This window comes from Monodelphis domestica, chromosome 6 (genome assembly GCF_027887165.1).
Source record: "Monodelphis domestica isolate mMonDom1 chromosome 6, mMonDom1.pri, whole genome shotgun sequence".
Lineage (NCBI taxonomy): Eukaryota > Metazoa > Chordata > Mammalia > Didelphimorphia > Didelphidae > Monodelphis > Monodelphis domestica.
The window spans coordinates 1,363,585-1,383,333 of NC_077232.1; the positions used below are offsets into that span (position 1 = coordinate 1,363,585).

At 53.2% G+C, this 19,749-nt stretch overlaps 2 protein-coding genes and 1 non-coding gene across 5 annotated transcripts in view; 2 read left to right on the forward strand and 1 right to left on the reverse strand.

The window, feature by feature from the left end:
• The first annotated feature begins 5,615 nt into the window (after positions 1–5,615).
• LOC103100852 (zinc finger protein 511) lies at positions 5,616–12,180 on the forward strand. 2 transcript variants are annotated; one of them, XM_007497765.3, is made up of 3 exons: positions 6,412–7,630; positions 7,940–8,156; positions 8,360–12,180. In XM_007497765.3, the coding sequence occupies exons 2-3, from the start codon at positions 7,977–7,979 to the stop codon at positions 9,002–9,004; spliced, it is 825 nt and encodes a 274-aa protein (XP_007497827.1). In that variant the 5' UTR covers positions 6,412–7,630; positions 7,940–7,976; the 3' UTR covers positions 9,005–12,180. The 2 variants fall into 2 exon arrangements, with proteins under 2 accessions (XP_016279097.1, XP_007497827.1); XM_016423611.2 differs by having other exon boundaries at positions 5,616–8,156.
• MIR12371 (microRNA mir-12371) lies at positions 7,802–7,854 on the forward strand. The gene has a single exon (NR_162939.1). It is a non-coding gene; the product is annotated as a microRNA mir-12371 (primary transcript).
• Positions 10,171–19,749, reverse strand: part of OSBPL5 (oxysterol binding protein like 5) — an 81,559-nt gene continuing 71,980 nt past the window's right edge. For both annotated transcript variants that reach the window (XM_056801125.1, XM_056801126.1), the window contains exons 20-22: positions 14,110–14,236; positions 12,204–12,306; positions 10,171–11,439 (exon numbers count right to left, since the gene is read on the reverse strand). In XM_056801125.1, coding sequence (XP_056657103.1) covers positions 11,307–11,439; positions 12,204–12,306; positions 14,110–14,236 — 363 coding nt within the window. In that variant the 3' untranslated portion in view covers positions 10,171–11,306. The remainder of the gene's footprint in view (positions 11,440–12,203; positions 12,307–14,109; positions 14,237–19,749) is intronic.

The following is a 19,749-nucleotide window of genomic DNA, read 5'->3' on the forward strand; positions in this document are numbered from 1 at the left end:
CTTCTTTGGGGGGGACAGCTTTCCCTTTCACTGGATTCGGTGGCTAACACAATGGACCACTACCGTTGCCAGGTTCTGTTCGCAGACAGGAACTGCCTCTGGTGATGGGCCCATGGCATGGCAGCTCTTTCCATGCCACATGTTGTGTGCTCTAGAACTTCTGCCTTAGCACCACCAGAATCTTCTTAGAAGGCTCCTTGGGAGTTTGCCCTGCCTTGATGTCTTCCCTCAAGTAGTCCCGGCACTCTCTACTTCATCCTTGGCCCCCTTTCTGCCTGCTTTGTCATGCTATTTCCCTGGCACCTACCTAGGTGATTCCCTGCCCTGCTTAGATTGTCAGTTACATGGGAGAAGGTCCTTTCTCCCCTGATCCTTTCTGTGTATTCCCCTAGGGCTTGGCATATACTAAGCACTTGATAAATGGGTAGGTAGGCTGGGGGAGCAATTCTGCCTTCCAGTATTTGCAGGGCTGTGTGGTAGGAGAAGGAAGACCCAGCCTTGGTCTCCTTGACCCCGGGAGCAACAAGTTTGTCCTTGACGTAAGGAAGAGAAAACTTTCTAAGCTAAGCTGTGTGACCACCTGAGGAGGGGGTAGTGCTGGTGGGCTTGTGATGATGATTAAATTCAATGATAATCAGGAAAGCTCCGGGAACAACGTACTGTTGCTTTGAGTTTTGGGGCAGAAGAGAACGGAAGGCAGCCCAGAGGAGCAGGGCAGTTTTGAGAATAATTTCTGGAATTTATACATTATATACTTTTAAAAAACCAATGGGAGTAAAATGGAAGTTTTTCTGGTGTGTGGAAGGGCCAATTTGGTGTTTTAAATTCAGAATAAAAAATTCAACAGAGCTGAGGAGGTTCTTAGTGTCTTTTCCTCTCCATACCTAGGATGATGAGGATGAAGACTACCCCGACAGCCTCGAGGAGGAATCCTCGGAAGAGGACTCTGACGCTGAGATCTGGCCAACGTTTGTTAGCCTTCCAGAAGCCCTCGACGGCCCCCCGGAAAGGGACAATGCCCCGGCGGTGACAGTTAGCATGGATGACACATGTTCCTATTGTAACAGGCTCACCGATGAGGGCAACAGTGATGTGTTCACCATGGTGAGTTTGATTCCGTGGTGGCGAGTTTGCTTTCTATCCTTCCACAGTAGCATCTCCGAGGCTTTCTCCTTTGACCTCCCTTCCCGGCCCGATTCCTGGGGATCTAGGGGCCTTAAGGGATGGACAGTGGTTGAGGCAGAGATTAGAGTTCCTATATGTGTGAAGGAATTGGGAATGCTTGTTGTGGAGAAGAAAAGATTAAGGGACATGAGAGCTGCCTGCTCTCAGGCAGAAGGGTTAGCTTTGTTCTACTTGGCCCCAAAGGGCAGAGTAATGGGGCTGGGGCTGCCTAGCAAGGTGGTAAGCTCCCCATCATTGGGAGTCTTCAAGCAAAGGCTGGATTACACCATCATTTTGTGACTCAGAATGGAAAAACCAAATTGCTTTGGCCTCCTGGAAGATAAAGTGTTCCCTTCTCCTTAGGTGGAAGGGCTAAACCTATGGGAGGGGTCAGAAAGTGTGGCCAAGTTGCTCTTTCTACTGAATTGGTTTAAATGGCCTCAGCCTGTGCTGCTTGGTGATGTCTATGATTCCCCACCTTGTTTGTGCTTCCCAGCTGCAGTGTGAAACATGTCGGGGCTGGGTTCACCACATGTGTGTGAGGAGGGAACATGAAGATGATAATTGGAAAACTCGATTCCAGTGCCGCCTCTGCTTACCAGGAACTTCTGCACCCTCATCCAGAATGATGAGAAAAGAGTAGGTGGTGAGTCAGAACCTTGATGCGTTGGGCATCCAGAAAGGTGGGGAGAGGGGGAGCCCCTAACATTTGGAGCACAAAGATCCCAGGAAGAGTGGCTCACATTTAACATAGTTTCTGAATAGCTTCAGTCCCATCTAGATCATGTCTACATGTGAGATCAGTCTTGTCTCCACTGTCCCCAAAGAGGACTCCTCTATATAAACACCAGGCTGATTCACAAAACCAAGCATGCAGTAGGCCTCCTGATAAAAAGTGGAACCCAGAGATGAGAGGCTGAGAGCGACTAGGACTTTCTGAAGGCACCTCTTAATGTCCATTCTCTAGCTGTAGCCACTCAAGGAGGTTGAGTTTACCATGCAGTTAGTTAATGGGCCCAGAAGCAAGTTCCATGGCCTCTACCACGTGGGAAATTCTTTGGGCAGCATTCCTAGGGAGTGGCCCGACTCCTGTTACACATGCATGATCTTATCTGAATGAGGACTGCCACTATCATTCAATTTAAAGATGAAGAACCTGAGGCCCAGAGAGGTTATGACTTGCTCCTGATGTCAGCTGTGCCAGAGTAGGATCTTCCTCCTCCAAGTTCAGGGCTCTTCCCCATCAGGCTTTGCTGGTTCTTCTGCTGACCTCATTTTTGTTTCTGTGCAAATATACATTCACATCGGCTGTTCTGACCTTTTGGCTATGGTTTTTTAAGGCAGATCTATTTGTTCATTTTTTCGGGATTTCCCACCTCTGCTTTTTTGCATCTGGTCATGCCGTTGGCTACTTCCCAGATGAAGGGCAGTTAGAAAGCCGAAAACCTGCATCAGAAGGCAGGCAGTGTAGCTCCCATTGTCCAAAGGAGCTCTGCTGATTATCAGGGAAGGACTTTTTCCAGCCAAGCATCTCCAGCCAAGTCAGAACATTTCTTCCCAAGGAAGGCCCAAAGGAGAGAGATTGCTGAGAGAGGAGCAAGAACCAGTACTTCTTCCTGCTTTGTTAAGGGCTGGTCCAGGTTCTTCTTGATAGACAAAAGCTCCTCTGTTTTGATCACTCCTCTCTGTTTCCCATGTTCTAGACCATAAGAACTGGAAGGAACCTTGGAGCTGGGCTTGTCTGTATCCCTCATGATAAACAAGAAAAGCCAAAGGAATGAAACGCAGACATCCTTTCCCCACCACTGTTCGATTTAGTGTGGGTCGGCATAAGAAATCAAATGGGAATTTGGAGGAATCTGCAGATGACACTTGAAGGGCAGCAGACAATAGAAAAAGTTTACAAGCTAGATAGCCTCTGACCAAATACTTAACCCAAATATGACAATAAGGTACAGTAAATACCCCAGAAAAGAAAAAGAAAAAATGTAGACTTCTTCTCTGGAATGAAAGGAGGCTCAGAAATTTTACTCTTGATTTTCTAGATCTGGGGGTGGGGGTGGTGTGTGTGTGGACGGGGTAGGTATCTATAACTTGTTCAAGGTTCTGGTGTGAGTCAACACAAGGGTAGGGAGAAGGATCCAGGTGAGGTCATTGCACTTGGCCATTGCTACCAAAAGGGACAAACTAGAAGATGCTTAACAGGTTGTGATCTTCACTGAATATGGAGATGATTTCTGCTGCCGTCTCCAATGAATACCATCTCCAATAACAACTTGTCACAGTTTGACAATGGCTATATACAAAAGGGATTTGTCAAGGGAACCGAGTATTGGGTTCAGATGTGGAAAGGTTTGAGATGTCACCTTAGGAATGGCAACAGTCTTCGATTTGAGGCCACAAGTGCTGCTGACCAGGTCTGAGAGCGGGGAGGCCTTTGGGAGCCATTTCCCTGAACAAGGCTGACAACAGTAACATGTCTGGCTCAGACTGAAGCCAGACTCATGAGAGGCTGTCCAGCACTCTTGAGACTGTCCCTTGCCCTTGGAGAAGGAAGGTTCCAATGAGTCCAAAGATGTTTCTTCCCCTTCTTGCCCTCCATACAAGTGGCACACTTGTAATGTTTAATTTTTGTCAGGCCTCTTCTAGGCAGGGATTTCACACAAGGCTTAGCTAGGAACCTGTTTTCCTAGAGACCCTTCAATGCGACAAATTGTTCTTTTGTGTCCCCACCAGAAATGAGTAGCGAGTGGAAGTCTGCAGCTTGAATATTCCTCTGTTTTCATTGACTCAACAAGTGTTAAGGAAGTCCCAGTGTGCATAGCTCCCAACGTTGTTCCTCGGGTCCTTGACAATACTTCCCGGCCAGGGCATTCCCAGAGGATTCTTTCTTCTGAGCTGCCCTTCCTTGGGCTTCTCTCTGGTCTTGTACCAGAGCTGTGGCTGTGTTGAATATTTCTCCTTTCCATTAGTTTCAGCTTTTATTGTAAAGTCACCGGTGACCTTTTGGGGCCCCACTGGGGTTTTCTTGGCAAAGATAATGGACTGGTTTACAATATCCTTCTCCAGCTCATTTGACAGATGAGGAAACTGACTTAACCAGGGTCACACTGCCAGTAAGGGTCTGAGGCTGGATTTAAACTTCTGGAGATCTTCAGATTCTAAGCCCAGTGCCCTGTCCACCATGTCATGAAGAAAACAGGTTCCACTTGCCTCCCTATGTGGGCAGTGCTGAGGTGAAGCACAAACACTCCCACCTGTTCTTTGTAGGTGCCAGGCTGCTGAAGCTGGACGGGCATGGAGGGGTGGGGGATGCTCTCTTCTTTCTATAACAGGGTGAATCCTGAAGACTAGGCAGCTTTTCAAGCCAATGTGTAGCATTAAATTTCTAGCATGTACCTGTCACTGTGCAAGTGCTATGGAAAGCGCCTACCAACCTCGGAGGCCCCAAGATTAAGGGGGAACCTGTGGAGGCTCTCAGAAAGTGAGACAAGAATGCTGGAGAGGCCAGGAAGTGCAGAGATCAGGGAGGCTCGCCAGTGAGAACATGGAGCATCTGGGGAGCAACAGCAAGGAGGCAAGTGTCCCTGGAAGTCAGAGCAGGCCTTGTTCCAAGTGGGGTGTTTAAAGGGCTTATCTTGTAGCCAAAAGCAAGCCCTGTAGGCCACTGAGTGGTAGTAGGGGCAGGAGGACACGGTCAGACCTGAACTTGTGGTAAAGTCAGTGCCGGCTGGGTGGTCAGTGGGCTGGAGAGGAAGCCTTGGGACAGCCAAGTGACCAGGCAGCCACCAGGGAAAATGTGATGACACATTTGACACCAAAGCCACAGGGCTGGTCAGGAAGCATCAAGTGTGCTAGGTGCCAGACACAGGCCTCGGCAAGCCCGTGATGGAGTGGGAAGATGACAACACAGGGCATGTCCAAAGAAGATGTCCCCTAGGGTCGGGGCTCCTGGGAATGGAGGAAAGGACACCATATCTCCTGGTGGTGGGTTAAGGAGGACTCCAGCATGATGGCATCAGACTATGGGCCCCTCAACTTTCCCCCTGCTTTGTGGTTTTTTTCCCCTGGCTGGGATGAATTCTTATTTTATGAGGCTTCTGGGTGGTGTAAACCAGCTTAACTGCCCTGGAAGGCTTGGTGGGTGGAGACTGCTATTGGGGTTTCTTCTGGGTCAATAGTACCTGGGAAGGCCTTGCTAGGACAGAGGGGATGAGTAAAGCCTTCCCTCCACCAAGGGGGAATGCAGTTCTAAACTGCTACATATCAGTCATTCCAGAGGGAAGGAGGGAGGAAGGGTGGGCCCAAGCAGCTCAGGGTAAGGGTAGGAGGTGGTACCGGGCTGTGCCTTCAAAGGAAGAGGAGCCAGTGAAGGGGACCAGAGGAGGAGGCGTTAGGGCAAAAGCATGCAGAGGGTAGATGAAGTGCTAATATGAGGAACAAGGGGACCATGAATTTGGCTCCATCATGGAGGTGGGTACAATTTGTTGGGGGTCAGGTAGTATGAAGTTTAAAAACTAACCCGAGTTGGGGCAGCTAGGTGACAGTGGAGAGAGCTCCAGGCCTGGAATGGGGAAGACCTGGCTTCAGATCTTGCCTCCAACACTTTTTAGCCATGTGACCCTGGGCTGGTCACTTAACCCCAATTGCCTAGCCTTTGCTGTTCTTAGAATTGACCCTAGGATAGAAGATAAAGGTTTTTAAGAAATGCTAAACAGGAATTTGCAGTTGGACCCAGGGCCACAGAAAGTAGAAGTTGACTGGATAGGAGCAACCCAGGGTCAGATCTGCCCAACTGGCAGTGGGTGGGCTGGAATGGTCTGAGGTGACACCCAGGGCCCACTTAGGAGGCTTTGCCCTAATCTAGGTGGGAAGAGATGCAAGCCTGAGCTAGCTGTGGGAGTGGAGGGGTCTGGGGTGAAGATGTGGAGCCAGGAACGCTATATGACTGTGTGTGGAGAACTGGGGGTGGGGGTGCGAAGATAAGGGAGATTCTCCAAGAGGGAGAATTTTGGGGAAAGAAGTTCGTTTGAAGACATGCTGAGTGTGAGAGCTTTACTAAAGGACTCTGTGGGGATCCCCTGAATAAACCCCATGGGAGCAGAGAAAGAAGAGGGCCGAGTGCTGCAGGACACCCATGGTTAGGGCCTAGGAGGTGGGTAATGAGCCAACAAAGGAGCCACAGGATATCTTTGTGGAAATTGTGGGAGAGGAGTGGCCAGCAGGGTTAAATATGGCAGAGGCTGGGAAGGATGGCTATCTGCTTGCTGAGCCACCTAGCTGCCCCTCCCGAAGTCACCCTCCTGCCTGGGCTCCTCCACCTGCCTCTCTTGAGGCAGCCTGCTCCATTTGGGGACAAACCCACAGCGGCTTGGGAAGTTTTTACTGAGCCCACTGTAACTCCCTGCCACGCTGCTCCTGGATTCTCGGCCAACTCTGAACCCCATTTGCCAAAATGGTTTCAAGTCCATAAAGGTTTCTATCATATTCCTCCCGAGTCGTCTTCAGGCCAAGCAAGCTGCCAGGGTCCTTCACTGTAGCACCATAAAACAATGGATTAGGAATCGGAGATCTGGCTTCAAATTCCGACTGTTGTGCCTTTGCGACCCTGGAAGTTACTCTACCATTTTGTTTTCTCTCCTGTGAAATGAGGTGAAGGTCCCTTTATCCCTACCTATGCACTCCTGGGAGCCCTTCCTGGGAAGGGCGGATCAGTCTATGGAGGCCCACACTTGATCCCCCTCCTCCCAAATTCTCCTCTTTCCATGCCCTCCATCCTTGGAAAACTGGCTAGACTGCAGCATCCCTTCAAGCTGATGGTCTTGCTACATCTCTTCCCTTCCCTTTCTCAGCCAAACTCGCAGGAAAAGCTTCCTGCCTCCATGTCCTCTGAACTGGGGGACCTTCTGCTTTGGAGCCACTGCTTGGAATTGATTCAGATGGAAGGTTGGGCTTTAGAGAGTGGGGATCGCTGTCAGGTGTGCACTGGGCTCAATGGCTGCTCCATTGTCTTTCAGGCTAACCCACTTTGGGCCGGGGGAGCGCTGGAATTAAGCGTTTCTTGACCTGAATAAGACAGTAGAAATTCCGTTTCTGACTTGTCCTTCCAGCACCCTGAGATGATGTCACAAAGCACACGCGGACCCCATCAGTCCTACCTGGCTATGCAAAGCCGTGAGAGAAGTCTGAGGAAGGCTGGCATTCCTTAGACGAGGGGCTCCCCGCCCCGCGGGCTCGCGGGCATAACCGGGTGCACCCCTTCCCTCGGTCTCGGCCCGCCACTCCCCGGGATTTCTTCGGACCCTCCCGCACGCAGCTGGGAAGGGCGTGAGCTGGGCCGGACTCATTCTCAGTCCCACTCCCTCCAGAAGGCCCAAGAGCCACCAGCAGGGGGCTGCCCCGAGGCCTGCTTGGCCTCACTACTCGCGAGATACTGAGGCAGCCGGGAGTTGGGGTGGGGAGAGAGGTTCGCCGCCCCCACCAGCCAGGGAGAGGGAGGTGGGCCGCAGGCGTGGGTTCTCCAGCCTTCACGCTGGGCTAGACAGTGGCAGAGGGGCGGGGCTCTCCTTAGAAACGGGAGGAGGGAAGAGGCCGCTTCGCCAGGGCAGTGTGCACACACACAAGAGCGCAGGGGAAAGCCGGCCGGCCTCGGACCTACCCTCTCAGGGGTTGGCCAGGGGCTGGACTGGACCATTTCCTTTCCTTCACTACGGTCTGCCCACTACCCGGAACTGATTTACAAAGCCGGAAGTGACCTATAACCACTTCCCTTCAGCCTCAGGTCCCGCCTCCCGGCCCGCGTTCGGAGGAAGATGCAGCTGCCGCCGGGGTTACTGGCTCGTCTGGGTCCGGGCCCGGCTGGGGGCTTCTCTGAGTCGTCCCCATCCCCGGTGCCCCAGCTGCCCGTGGCCCGACACCCCATCGCCGGGGCCGCCCCCTTTCGCTTCGTGCCTCGGGCTCAGAGCCTACCACGGGGACATCCGCTGTTTGAGGTCACGTGGGCTCGGGGCGGGGCCTGGGGTGACGGGGCTGGAAGGGAAATGGCAGCAGGGGCGGAGCGCTGCCCAGGGGCGGGGCTCGAAGGGGAGAGGGAGAATAGCGGTGGGGCTGTGGAGGGGAGAGGACAGGGCGGGCCCTCCAGGGCCCATCCCCAGCCCTCACCCTCCCTCTCTTCCTTCTTCCCTGCCGCCTCCAGGATGGGGATATCCAGAGACATGCGTACCTGCAGGATGTGGTGCAGCGCGTGTCGCAGGGCCCCGAGCCCGGGCGGACGCTGCCCGCCTTCGGCTGCTCGGTGGCCGGCTGCCCGCAGCTGTTCGAGAGCCTGGAGGCCTTCGAGCACCACTACCGGGTGCTGCACTCGCACGTGTGCGCCTCGTGTCGCCGCTCCTTCCCGACGGAGCGGCTGCTGGACGCGCATGTGCTCGAGTGGCACGATGCCCTCTTCCAGCTGCTGGCCGAGCGGCAGAGCATGTACCAGTGCCTGGTGGAGGGCTGCGCCCTGAGGTTCGCCAGCAGCCGCCAGCGCCGGGAGCACCTGATCGGCACCCACCGCTACCCCCCGGACTTCCGCTTTGACCAGCCCCGGAAGGCTCGGCGGCCGGGCCAGGGGCAACCTGGGAAGGGACTGGAGGGGGCACCGGAGCCACTCCAGCAGCAGCAGGAGGAGGCAGAGGCCATGGAGGTGTGCCCTTCCGCCCAGGAAGTGCCCTCCGGGGCCCCTAAACGCACGTACAGTCGCAGGATCCCAGCCACCATTTGCTTTGGCCAAGGTGCAGCTAGGGGGTTCAAGAGCAAAGAAAAGAAGCGACTTCCGCGGAGTGAGACCCACCCTGAGTGAGACTGCTGCTGCGAGATCTCCGGGGAGTGAGACCCGCCGTGAGCAAGACCTCTCCCCGCCTGCTGAGGCCTGAGAGGTGGCGCAGCCTTACAGGAAGGCAAAAACTAAAGGGGAGGAGGAGGAGCCAGAAGAAACCTAGAATGGCTGCGGGGAGGTGGGGCGGCCACACCGGTGCCTTGGGCCGCATAGCCCCTCCTGAGCCAGTACAGGGTCTGCCTGCTCTCACTCCCATGAGAGGGGACAGGAGGGAGCCCCCTCCTTGGCCTCTGCCACCAGAGCGGGACTGCAGGAAGATCCAGGATCCTCAGCCAGTGGCACCTGCCTCGGGCTATCTGCAGCTGCCTTCCATGGACTTCTCCCTAACCCTTGAGCCTGAAATAAAGTCTTGGCAAGAAGATCCTTTCCAGCCTGAACTCTGAGTCATTGGGTAGTGGGGCACGGGCTCCCCAAAGCTGCCTGCCCCTTCCTGGGAGCACTTTAGGGAACCCCTTAACCCTCATTTTTTTTTTAAACCTCACCTTCTGTCTTAGAATCAAGGCAGAAGAGTGGTAAGAGCTAGGCAGTGGGGGTCAAGTGACTTGCCCAGGGTCACCTAGCTGGGAAGTGTCTGAGGCCAAATTTGAACCTAGGACCACCCATACCTGGGCCTGGCTCTCCATCCACTGAGCCACCCAGCTGCCCCCTCCTCTTATCTTTTTAAAAGGAAAGTTATGAAAATCCATTTGAGGTTTTCCCGTCCCCATCCTTTGGGTTAAAAACAAGGCCTTGAGGCTTATCTGGATGGGGGAGGCACATGTGTGATATGGGGGCCAGATTGGGGTCTTGTCTGAAGAATTAATGACATGGGCAGTCTCCAAGGTGAGTTGGAGGATGGCTCCGAGAGGCCCCCAGGAAGGGGTCCTTTGTTTGGGCAGCTGTTGCCTGTCTCCAGGGAACGGAAGTCTGCACAGCTGCTTGGCATAGCAGCTCCTGTGGCCAGAGCCTTGGCCTCCCTGGTGAGCAGAAGACAGGCCTGCAGGACAGACCGAGCGTCCAGGCAGGATGACCCAGAAAGTGTGCGTGTGAGCCGTGTGTCTAAGGAGTTTGCAGGCGAGCAGAGCGACCGGCCACACTCACAGAGAATGTGATTAACAGTCTCACACGGTTCCCCAGACAGGACGATGGCGTGGAAGGTGGTAATCATTTTATTTCGCTGTTATCAAGCAGAAACAAGTTTCCCCAAAGGCAGGAGACGCAGGACAGATGTGAAATGCCAACAATCTTCATTTCTGGTGAGGCAGCTGGCCTGGGCACAGGCACCACCGAGGACTGTTGGGGCTGAGCACGTATGCGTGTGGATGGATGGACGGACACAGACACGCCGGCTCTCTCCCACCCCAGCCACTCCTTCCCCTCGGCCTGAGCAAGGTCACACAAGAGTGCCCTCTGCAGAACGCAGGAATAGCCACTCCGTTTTGTTAAATGATAGAAAACAATTCTTACAAGCAGGAGGAGGGGGTAGAAATGGTGGCCACCCTTCGGTGACTCCGTGGCCATCCAGCCTGAGGATCTGTCCATCCAGCGGCCACTCCTGCCCAGGCTCGCCTCCGAGTGGAGCAGGACTCTGGTGGGACCACATGGATTCTATCGGCCAAACGGGCAGGCATCAGAGCTCGAGCCTTGAAAAGACAAACTAACCCTGAGCTCAGATGCCAGCTTGGAGCCTCTTCTCCATCAGGCCTGGGGCCTCAAGTCCCGGTTTCCTGCCAAGGGATGCCCTGGGCATGCCGGGCACCTTCGCTATGCTTAAAAGGTCTACACAGCTGGCTGGCCCTGAGACCCCCCTGCATTTCCTGAAATGGTCACCCCTCATGAATGAAGGATGGAGGGAAGAATGGATGGCAGGACGCCTTCAGCCTTGGGGCCACCCTCGTGCCAGGATTTTTACTGTCCCTCTTTCCTTCCCTCCTCTGCTGCCCCAAGTTCTGGCTGGAGTTGGACAGCAGTAGTGCTTGGAGCTAATCACATGCAATGAATGGATGGATAGATGGATGGATGGATGGACGGAGAAGTGAATAGATGGATGGACAGATGGATGAGGACAAGCCACCTTAGGAAACAAAGTGCACAAATAAGCTACATTTGGCTTCAGCGATTAAGGCCCACATGGGTAATAAGGTCCTGAAGCTGTGCCCACTCAGAAGGGCAGCAGCTGGCCAGGAGTGGTGCCCAGGGCCTCGGGCCTGGCTGCTTGGCCTTCCCTGGAGGGCTCCTGGGGGTGGGGGCAGTGGGAGGCTCATGGGCTGCTGCCCCTAGAGTGCTTTTATTTCAAGACATAGTTAATGAACAGCTGACACGTCAGAAACACGCAGAGTAGAAACCAGCAGCGTGAGCTTTGCAGAAAGCTTCCTGGCGTCCTCCTGCACAAAGACTTTTTGTTTAGAGCCGTGAGGTTCCTGCAACACAGAGACAGGCAGGTGGCGGCTGAGTGCGGCTCGGCGATTTCTCTTCTTCTGATGCTCTCCCCCCTTTACATGGTGCCTTCACCGCCCTCGAGCTTAGACTGGGAGCTCCTTGAGGACGGCGTCTGTGTTCGAACCCCCAGAACAAGTCTGACAAATGGATTGACTGACTTCCTGCCTGATGGGGAATTTGACAAGGGCTTCTGGCCCCCTTGGCCTCACCTGGCCTGTACCAATGACTTCTCCTGCCCGCCAGCAGTCCCTGACCCCTTGCTGGAATGGGGAAGACTTGGGCCAGCTCTGTGCCTCTGAGCAAGGCTTGCTCTTTCATGCACAGAAGAGAAAGGAGGGAGTTGTGGCAAGTCCTGGAGGGGGGCCACAACTAGGGAGGATGAAGGCCCAGATTTGACCTCGACTCTCAGGCCTGAAGTTCCTTTTCCTTTCAAAGTCTGAGGCTTCTCCCTCCCTCCCTGGCAGGATGGACAGGACAATGCCTTCAGGAGGGTCCTCAGGTTCACCCGAGGGGCCCGGCCCAGCCCAACCTGACTGGCTGGCTGACTGACTTGGGGCAGGTCTTTGGGGGGATGGAGGAGAGGGAGCTGGTGAGCATTTATACCTCCAGGCTTAGTTTATCCTTCTGTGGATTGTCCAGATTTAAGTAGGAGAAGAAATGTTAATAAGGTGGTATGTGTGTACACATTTTCTGGAGAGCCAGTCATTAAATAGTTACCAGCATCCTGCCAAGTGTAGTCACTTACCTGTGTATGTCCTGTTGGGCCTTCTGTAGGGACAGCACTGCAGTATGAATGTCCTTCAGATGCTGGCTCTCCTTCCCACATCGGGCACAGGAACTTTCACAATCTGGGACCACAGAGTGAGAAAGGTTATTTTTGATCCCTTTATCCCCTTCAATAAAGGCAGGAAGAGGGGAAGAGGGGAGGGGGGAGAGACCCCAGAATTGCGCAGCTCGAGGGGCCTCAGAGGCCTCTGAGCCAGCTTTTCTCTAAGCTGGAATCCCCTCTAGATTATCCCACAAGTGGCCTCCAGTCAGTGAGGGTGGAGCCCACCCAGCGCCTCCTGAGAGAGTCTGTTCCATGTCTCTGGGAAGTGCTTCCTTGAATGGAGTCCACATTCATCTTGGCAGCTTCCGCCCAGAGCCCACAGGGCCTAAGCAGAGCACCCAGCCACCAGGTCATCCAAGCTAGATTGGCTGGGGAAGAAGGATCAGAAGAGAGAAGGGTCTGAGGGGAGTGACAGGGAACTTGGGAGCTTTTGGACTTCTCAAGAAGCTCAGGAGTAGGACTGAGAGAAATGAGCTGCCTCCCTCTGGGAGCTCTCCAGAGTCCTCCCCTCTCTTCAGGTCTTAGCAGAAGTCCCATCTTGTGTAAGAGGTGTTTCCGGCCCCCCTGGAAAGCTTGTGTCTTCCCTCTCAGGTGGTCTCCCATTTATCCTGTCTGTAGTGGTTTCCATGTTGTCTCCCAGCTTAGACTGAGCTCCTTGAGGGCAGGCACTGGTTCCTTTTTGGTGTGTCTAGCACCTCGTTGGTCCCTGATAAATGTTCATTAACTTGACTCCTGGGTTCTCCCTGCTGGAAGCCTTCAGGCAGAGGCCAATTTCCCAGGGATACTCTCTGGCCAGTGTTCGCGCGTCGCACGCTCTTCTCTTTCCTCGTGTCCTGCTTGGACGAGGTCGAGCTCGCTCGCAGCACCCCGGTTCTGTGACTTCTCTGGTTCCCCTGGAGACTCCTTTCAAACATTGCCTTCATCTTTGTGGTTCTCCCGGCTGTCGTGCTTCGCTCTGTCCCCAGCTTACCTTCCTTCTCTGCACGTATCTCTGTGCTGAGGGGTTTCCACCTTGCCTTTCCCATCAGACCATAAGCCTGCACTCAGCACACAGTAGGTACTTGAGAAACGCTTAATGGATGATGGGGGGAGGCGATTCCTTTTTGGACTGGGTGGGCCCTGCAGTTAGGTCCTCGTGGCTCCAGATTTCTCCTGAACGCCACCAATAGCTAACATTCCTACGGCGCCGTGGGAAGGTTTCCAGAGCTCCTTACATGTATAACCAGTTATTCGGAGAACTTGGAGACAAGCATGTTCAAGACTGCAACATGACCAAGTGGTGGTCTCAGTGCTGGGAGCATCTGGAGTTTGCGAGCCATTGTGCGCTTTGGCCAGTGCCTCTGGGGGCAAAATGGGGGAAGAAGGAGCAGGTGGCTCCCAGTAGACCTTTCTGGTTGTACGCTTTGGTGTTTTGTCCAGTGGAGGAAAAAGAGCTTGACAAATGAACCAGCTCTCCCATCCTCAGATGGTCAAGCCAAGGCACCGAGGAGGAAATGACCCACAGAGGGAGACGGAGTTATTCTGAGCCTCTGGTTTCCTCCTTCCCAGGCAAGGCAGGTTCTTGACAGTAATAAAAAACCCACCAGCCACCAGCCTTTCTTGAACAACCCCAAAGCATTGGGCCGGAGGCTGAGAACTGGGCACGCCGGGAAGGCCACAGCAGCCCCTGCCCTAAAGGGGCAGACGGACTAGCTGGGGTCAGAATGAACAGGAACTCACTGAGCGAGGGAGGCATGCACTTGCCTTACAGGGGCTGGGAAAGGCTTCCTGGAGAGGGTGGGCTGTTGGCTGAGACCTGGAGAAACCCAGGCGGGGTCCTTACCTGCATCCCCTTCATCGTCAGACAGGTCCTGCACAGACTCGGGGGTGGAACAACTGCTCTCCGTGTTCTGGCTGTGGTTGGAGGGCTGGTCACTGGCTTTCCGGTGCCTGCAGTCTTTTCCTGGCCTCTGTGGAAAGGCAGCAATTACGGGAGTGACAGTGGCTGAGGTTTCAAGACTTCCGATCGTGCATGGAGCCCCGGACCCTGGAAGGCAGGTCTCCCAAGGGAGCATGACGCCCATTTATTGGCCAGGGAAGCAGCCCCACAGGTTAATCCATTTGCCCAGCATCACAGGGCTACATTCATCGAACCTCTGGGAGGCAGGGCCGGGAGCCTGCCACAAGACAGGGCATGGATGTAGCCCGGCTTTCTAAGCCCTTCCAGGAGGGCCAGGATAAGAGACGGAATCATGGCGACTGTGTGTGAAGGCCGAGATGTGCCCAAGTCTGGGTTTCTGTTTAGAGTGCTGGGCCCAGGGCCTGGCACACAGCAGTGCCTTCACCTCCCCCTCTTCCCCTTGTGTCTTTGGCCAGACTTTGACTGTGAGCTTTCATGGATATCGACTGGGCCACGTGGTTCTGTAGGCAGATCGGACCGCACCGCACCACAGGAGGAGGAGGAAGAAGAGGAAGAAGAGGAGGAGGAGGAAGAAGAGGAGGAAGAGGAGGAGGAGGAAGAAGAGGAGGAAGAGGAGGAGGAGGAGGAGGAGGAGGCGGCCGCAAATATTAACAATGGCCACCCACAATTCAGAGTTCAGTCTGCATTATTAACATCTCATAAAGCAAACCATCAGCCACACTCTGGAAGCTTAACAGTCGGCCAAGTCAGAGTCCAGCAATGCTTTGGGACCCAGATTGGCAAGGAACTAACGAAGGGGAGGCAAAAGGCTACAAGCTCTTCTTCCTCTTGACGTTCTCTAAGCCCTCACCTTGTGTCTTAGAATTGATACTGTGTGTTGGTTCCAAGGTAGAAGAGTGGTAAGGGCTAGGCCATGGGGGTCAAGTGATTTGTCCAAGGTCACACAGCTAGGATGTGTCTGAGGTCAGATTTGAACCTAGGACCTCTATCCACTGAGCCACTTAGCTGCCACTCTCTTCCTGTTTTCTAAGTTAAGCTGAGGAAGTTCTCTCCCCTCCCCCCCTTTAAGCTCTTCAGTTGGTTTTCTTTAGGTGACTAGGATGAGGAGTATTGAACTGAATTTCATCTTTATTGCAGCTCGGGATCCAAAGCTTTGTTTTTATTTTTAGTTAAAGCATCTTTAAAATTATGCAGAGGATTCCAAATCTACCTCTCCTGCCTCAGTCTCTCTGCTGATGTCTCACATCCCCTCCAGCTGCCCTTCAGGCATCTGGAACTGGATGTCCGTTCAGTATTCACCTCGAACCCAACATGCCCCAAACCAAACTTTTCCCTCTTCCTGCTGAGGGCATCGCTATCCTTCCCCCATCCAATATGGCACCAAAGCACCACCTCCACGGGCTTTGCCACCACTGTTCAGGTCCATCCTCTATTCAGCCACTAACGGGATTTTCCCAAAGCGCAGGCCTCACCATGCCACCCCATTCCAACTCTTTCTCTCGGTGGCTCCATCACCCCCAGGATCAGACAAAATGCTCTGGCATTCAAAGCCCTTAGAAACGTAGCCCCTCCTCTCTTCCTTTTCGTGTTCCAACACATAGCCTTCCACCCAATGTCACTGGCTTCCTGGCTGTCCCATGAACAAGATTCTCCATTGCTTGGCTCTGAGGCATTTTCTCTGGAATGCTCTGCCTCCTCTGCTAGGCTTCCTTTAAGTGCAAACTAAAACCTCACCTTTTCCTGGAAGCCTTCCCAAAGCCCTCTTTGTGCCAGGGCCTTTCTGCTGTTGATTATTTCTGATTTCTCCTGTGAACAGCTTAACAGGAAATATTTACTTGCTTGTTGTCTCTCCCCCTTAAGTTGGAAGCTCCTTGTGGGCGGGGACGGTCTGTGTTCTTTTTATAGCACCGATCCTCAGCGCGGCCTGGCACACAGTAGGTACTTAATAAATATTGGTGATCTTACTGTTTGCTTGACTTTCCCATTCAACTTGATTCTGAGAAACCACACAGCTATTAACAGTAAATTGGGGAACCCTATGAATTTGAGAGGTGAAAATGCACGCACGCATGCACACACGCGCACTCCCCAAAAGAATTTCAGATAAAAATGCAGTGAGCTCCAGGCCTACGTCCCAAAGACATGAAGAACGAAGGCAAAGATGTACCCAAGTAGTTCAAGCACTACCTTGTTTTAGTAAAGAACTGGAAACAAGTGGGATGGCCTGGGGCCCAGAGCCAAGATGGGGGAGCAGACGCAGCAACCCAGCTGACTTCTTCCCTCCAAAGAATTCCGAGATAATGCCTCAGATCCGGTTCTGGAGTAGCAGAGCCAACAAAAGGTCGGGTCAGATGTGTTTCCAGCTGAAGACAATTTGGGATGGTGGCAGGGGAGGTCTGTGGCACCCACGTGGAACCCACACGTGTGGCTTTGGGGGCTCAGCCCAGAGATCATAAAGAGTTGGGGGGGATGCTTTGCTGGCACTGAATGATGCTGGTGCTGATTGGCAACTCTTGCCCAGTGAAACTCTGGTGCTAGTCCTCCTGAAACACCCCATACCCTCTCCCAGAGACAGAGACAAAGATAGAGGACACAGACAGAGACAGAGTGGGGAGAGAGACAGAAACAGAGGGGAGAGACAGAGAGACAATGACGGACAGAGACAGAGGAGGAGACAGAGAGAGAGAGAGAGAGACAGACAGACAGACAGACAGACAGAGAGAAGCTTAGGATAGAACTGGGGGTAGATTGCTAATAGAAGAAGTCAGGATGGACGCTGAGGATATGAGAACAGGAGACCGAGAAGGAGCAGTCAGATAGGTGGGAGGAGAACCAAGGCAGAGCGGTGCCACACAGTCAGAGAACAGAGATTATCCAGGAGAGGCTGGTCACAATGCCAAGGGCTGAGGGAGGTCAAGAAGGATAAGCACAGAGCAAAGGCCACTAGAATGGGCCATTGGCACCACTTGTTAGCCTGCAGAGGGGGATTTCAGCTGAGTGATGAGCCTGGAAGGCAAACAGCAAAGGGTGGAGGAGAGAGAGAGGAAGAAGGGGAGATGGGGGGGGGGGGGGCTTTTTCTAGGAGTTTGGCTGAGAAAGGGAGTAGGGATGGCAGCCCCCCTCAGCCCTTCTAGACCCCCCAGCACATTTCCTGTGTCTTCTTTTCTCCGCCCCAATCCAAGCGTCCACTGGAGAAGAACTTCGCGGCTTCCCAGCTTTCTGAGAATTTGATGCATTGTCTTCCTCTCTTTGGTGGCGAATTGCTCGCTGAGACTCCCTCCAACCAGGCACGTCAGGCTCAGATGACCTCGAACCGCCCAGGACCTGCGCTGTTTTGTGAGCTCTGCTCCTCAAGACCATCTTTCGAGGTAGAGGGTGCAAATGCCATTCTCTCATTTTATGTATAAGGAAACAGGCTCAGAGATTAAATGACTCGTCTGTGGCCACGGAGCTGGCGCTTCATACTCCCTGGCCTTCGTTCCCTCTCTATCTCTGTGTGTCCCGCGGGGGGAGACCTGGCTCTACGAGGACTAGTCAGTGATTTGGGACTGGAGCACCAGCTTTCCCACCTTCCTTGATTGGCTCAGACTATTTTCCCTTCTGGAATACTGTTTCTCTCTTTGTCTACAGCTTGGTGACACCTCTTCCAGGAAGTCTTTCTTGATTTCCCTAGCTGAATGATCTCTTTCTCAGAGTCCCCAGGCCCTTCTCTTAAGCCCCTTCTGCCATCTTGTCTTGACCTGTTGTTATTAGACCATGCTGACCGTTTGCAGATCCCAGCTGGCCTCCATTCATGGAGAAGAAGGATAAGGGTGAGCCAGAAAAGAAGTCACAGCTACAGAAGGATCCCAGCTTCATGGCAGTCCCTTTCTGAACTAACTGGACACAGCTCGAGCTTATGTGTCTGGGCTTTAACTTCCAAACTGGTCTACTTAATGTTGTCCAAACATGACATTCCATCTCCCACTACCAAGCCTTTGTACAAGTTGTCCCTTGTGCCTGGCATCGCTTCCTTTTCTTCCTCACCTGACCTACCTCCCTTCAAAGCTCATTTAATTGGAAGTCCTCCCAGATCCCCCAACTATTAGGGCTCTCCCCTTCCACTTGAGATGACTTCATATGAACTTCTTTGGTGCACTCCTGGTCAGAATGCATGCTATTTGGGGGTGCAGACTGTTTTGCTTTTGTCTCTGTGTCTCCAGTGACTGGCACATAGTAGGTGCTTATTATGAAATATTTGCTGCAGTTCCTTGAACCTGTACCTTATTTCTCAGACTCTCCCCTCTCTGAGGGCTGCTCTTGGCTCATATCTGTATCCTGGCTTTGGGACCCAGCCAAGGAATCTAGCTTGTCTGAGCCTCAGTTTATCCAGCTGTAAAGGAGATAACTTGTACCCTCCACCTCACATGACTTCTGTGCTTCTGTGGGGAAAGAAGACGGACTGAGCCTGGGAGTTCTTTGGTAGAGGGGACTCCCAGATGAGGAAACTCTTTCTATCAAGGCAGGTCAGCAATTCCTTTGCCACTTAAGCTTAGCATCGCCTGAGAGCAAAGAAAGGGTGGAACAGCCATTATGATCACAAGAGAGATTTGAACCCAGGTCTTTCTACTATTCGCCTCTGCCTCTGCTGGGAGAAGAGTGTTGTAAATCGCAGAGCTGTTTAGAAGTGAGTGGTGCCCCCCCCCAAAGGTTGTAGAACTGAAGGACCCTAAGAATATTTAAAGATGCTTTTACTCCTGCCAACCAATCTGGCCCACTGAGTAAAGAGCCTTAGAGTATACCACTTGTCACTTTGGCTTAAGGTGCTATCTCTGGCTGCAGATCCAGTGTGGTTGGAACCATTTAATCATTCTCAATGGAAAGGAATTGGGCCCATGTTCCTGGAAGAGATGAGGAATATGGCTCTGGCTGCCATCTTATCCCCCAACTGGGCATATTGCTCCTGGCATGGCTTGGCAAACCCCACTCTCTCCTCTGGGCTTCCCTGGCTTTGGACCATGTGAATGGTGGCACTCCCTATCTTCTAGAGCTACACTCAGAGAGGGAAGAGTCCTGGTGGAGTGGCGCTGTCTTTGGTGCCTTTCTAACCCTATTCTTCACAGGGTTGTTCTGAGGATCCAGTGAGATGATAAATGGAAAGGGGCAGGCAGATGCCAGTGGCTACTCTTGTTACTTCCATCCTTATTGCCCTCTTTCTCCTCTTTATTTCCATGTCAGGACTGTTCTGGAGCACAGTGTTTAGGCCCTTCCTTCGAAGGCCCTCAGAGACTCACAGAGCTCCCCACAATGGAACCTCGGAGACCTCTTTGCTCCAGGCTGAGTGTAGAGTCTGAGACCTGAGCAGGGAGGAGATCTGTTGGGGAAGGACAGAGCTCTGGTCAGCACCTCTGGGCTCATGGATGGTCTGGAGGCAGCATGACGGTTTGGAGTTGGAAGCCTGCACTCTGCTACCTCCCACCTGTCTGATCTTTGTCCACATTGATGGTGCTCCAGCAAGTGGGGGCCCTGTCCCTGTGGCTCAGAGCTGCCACGGCTCCTCTCCATTTCTGAGGCTGGCCTCGG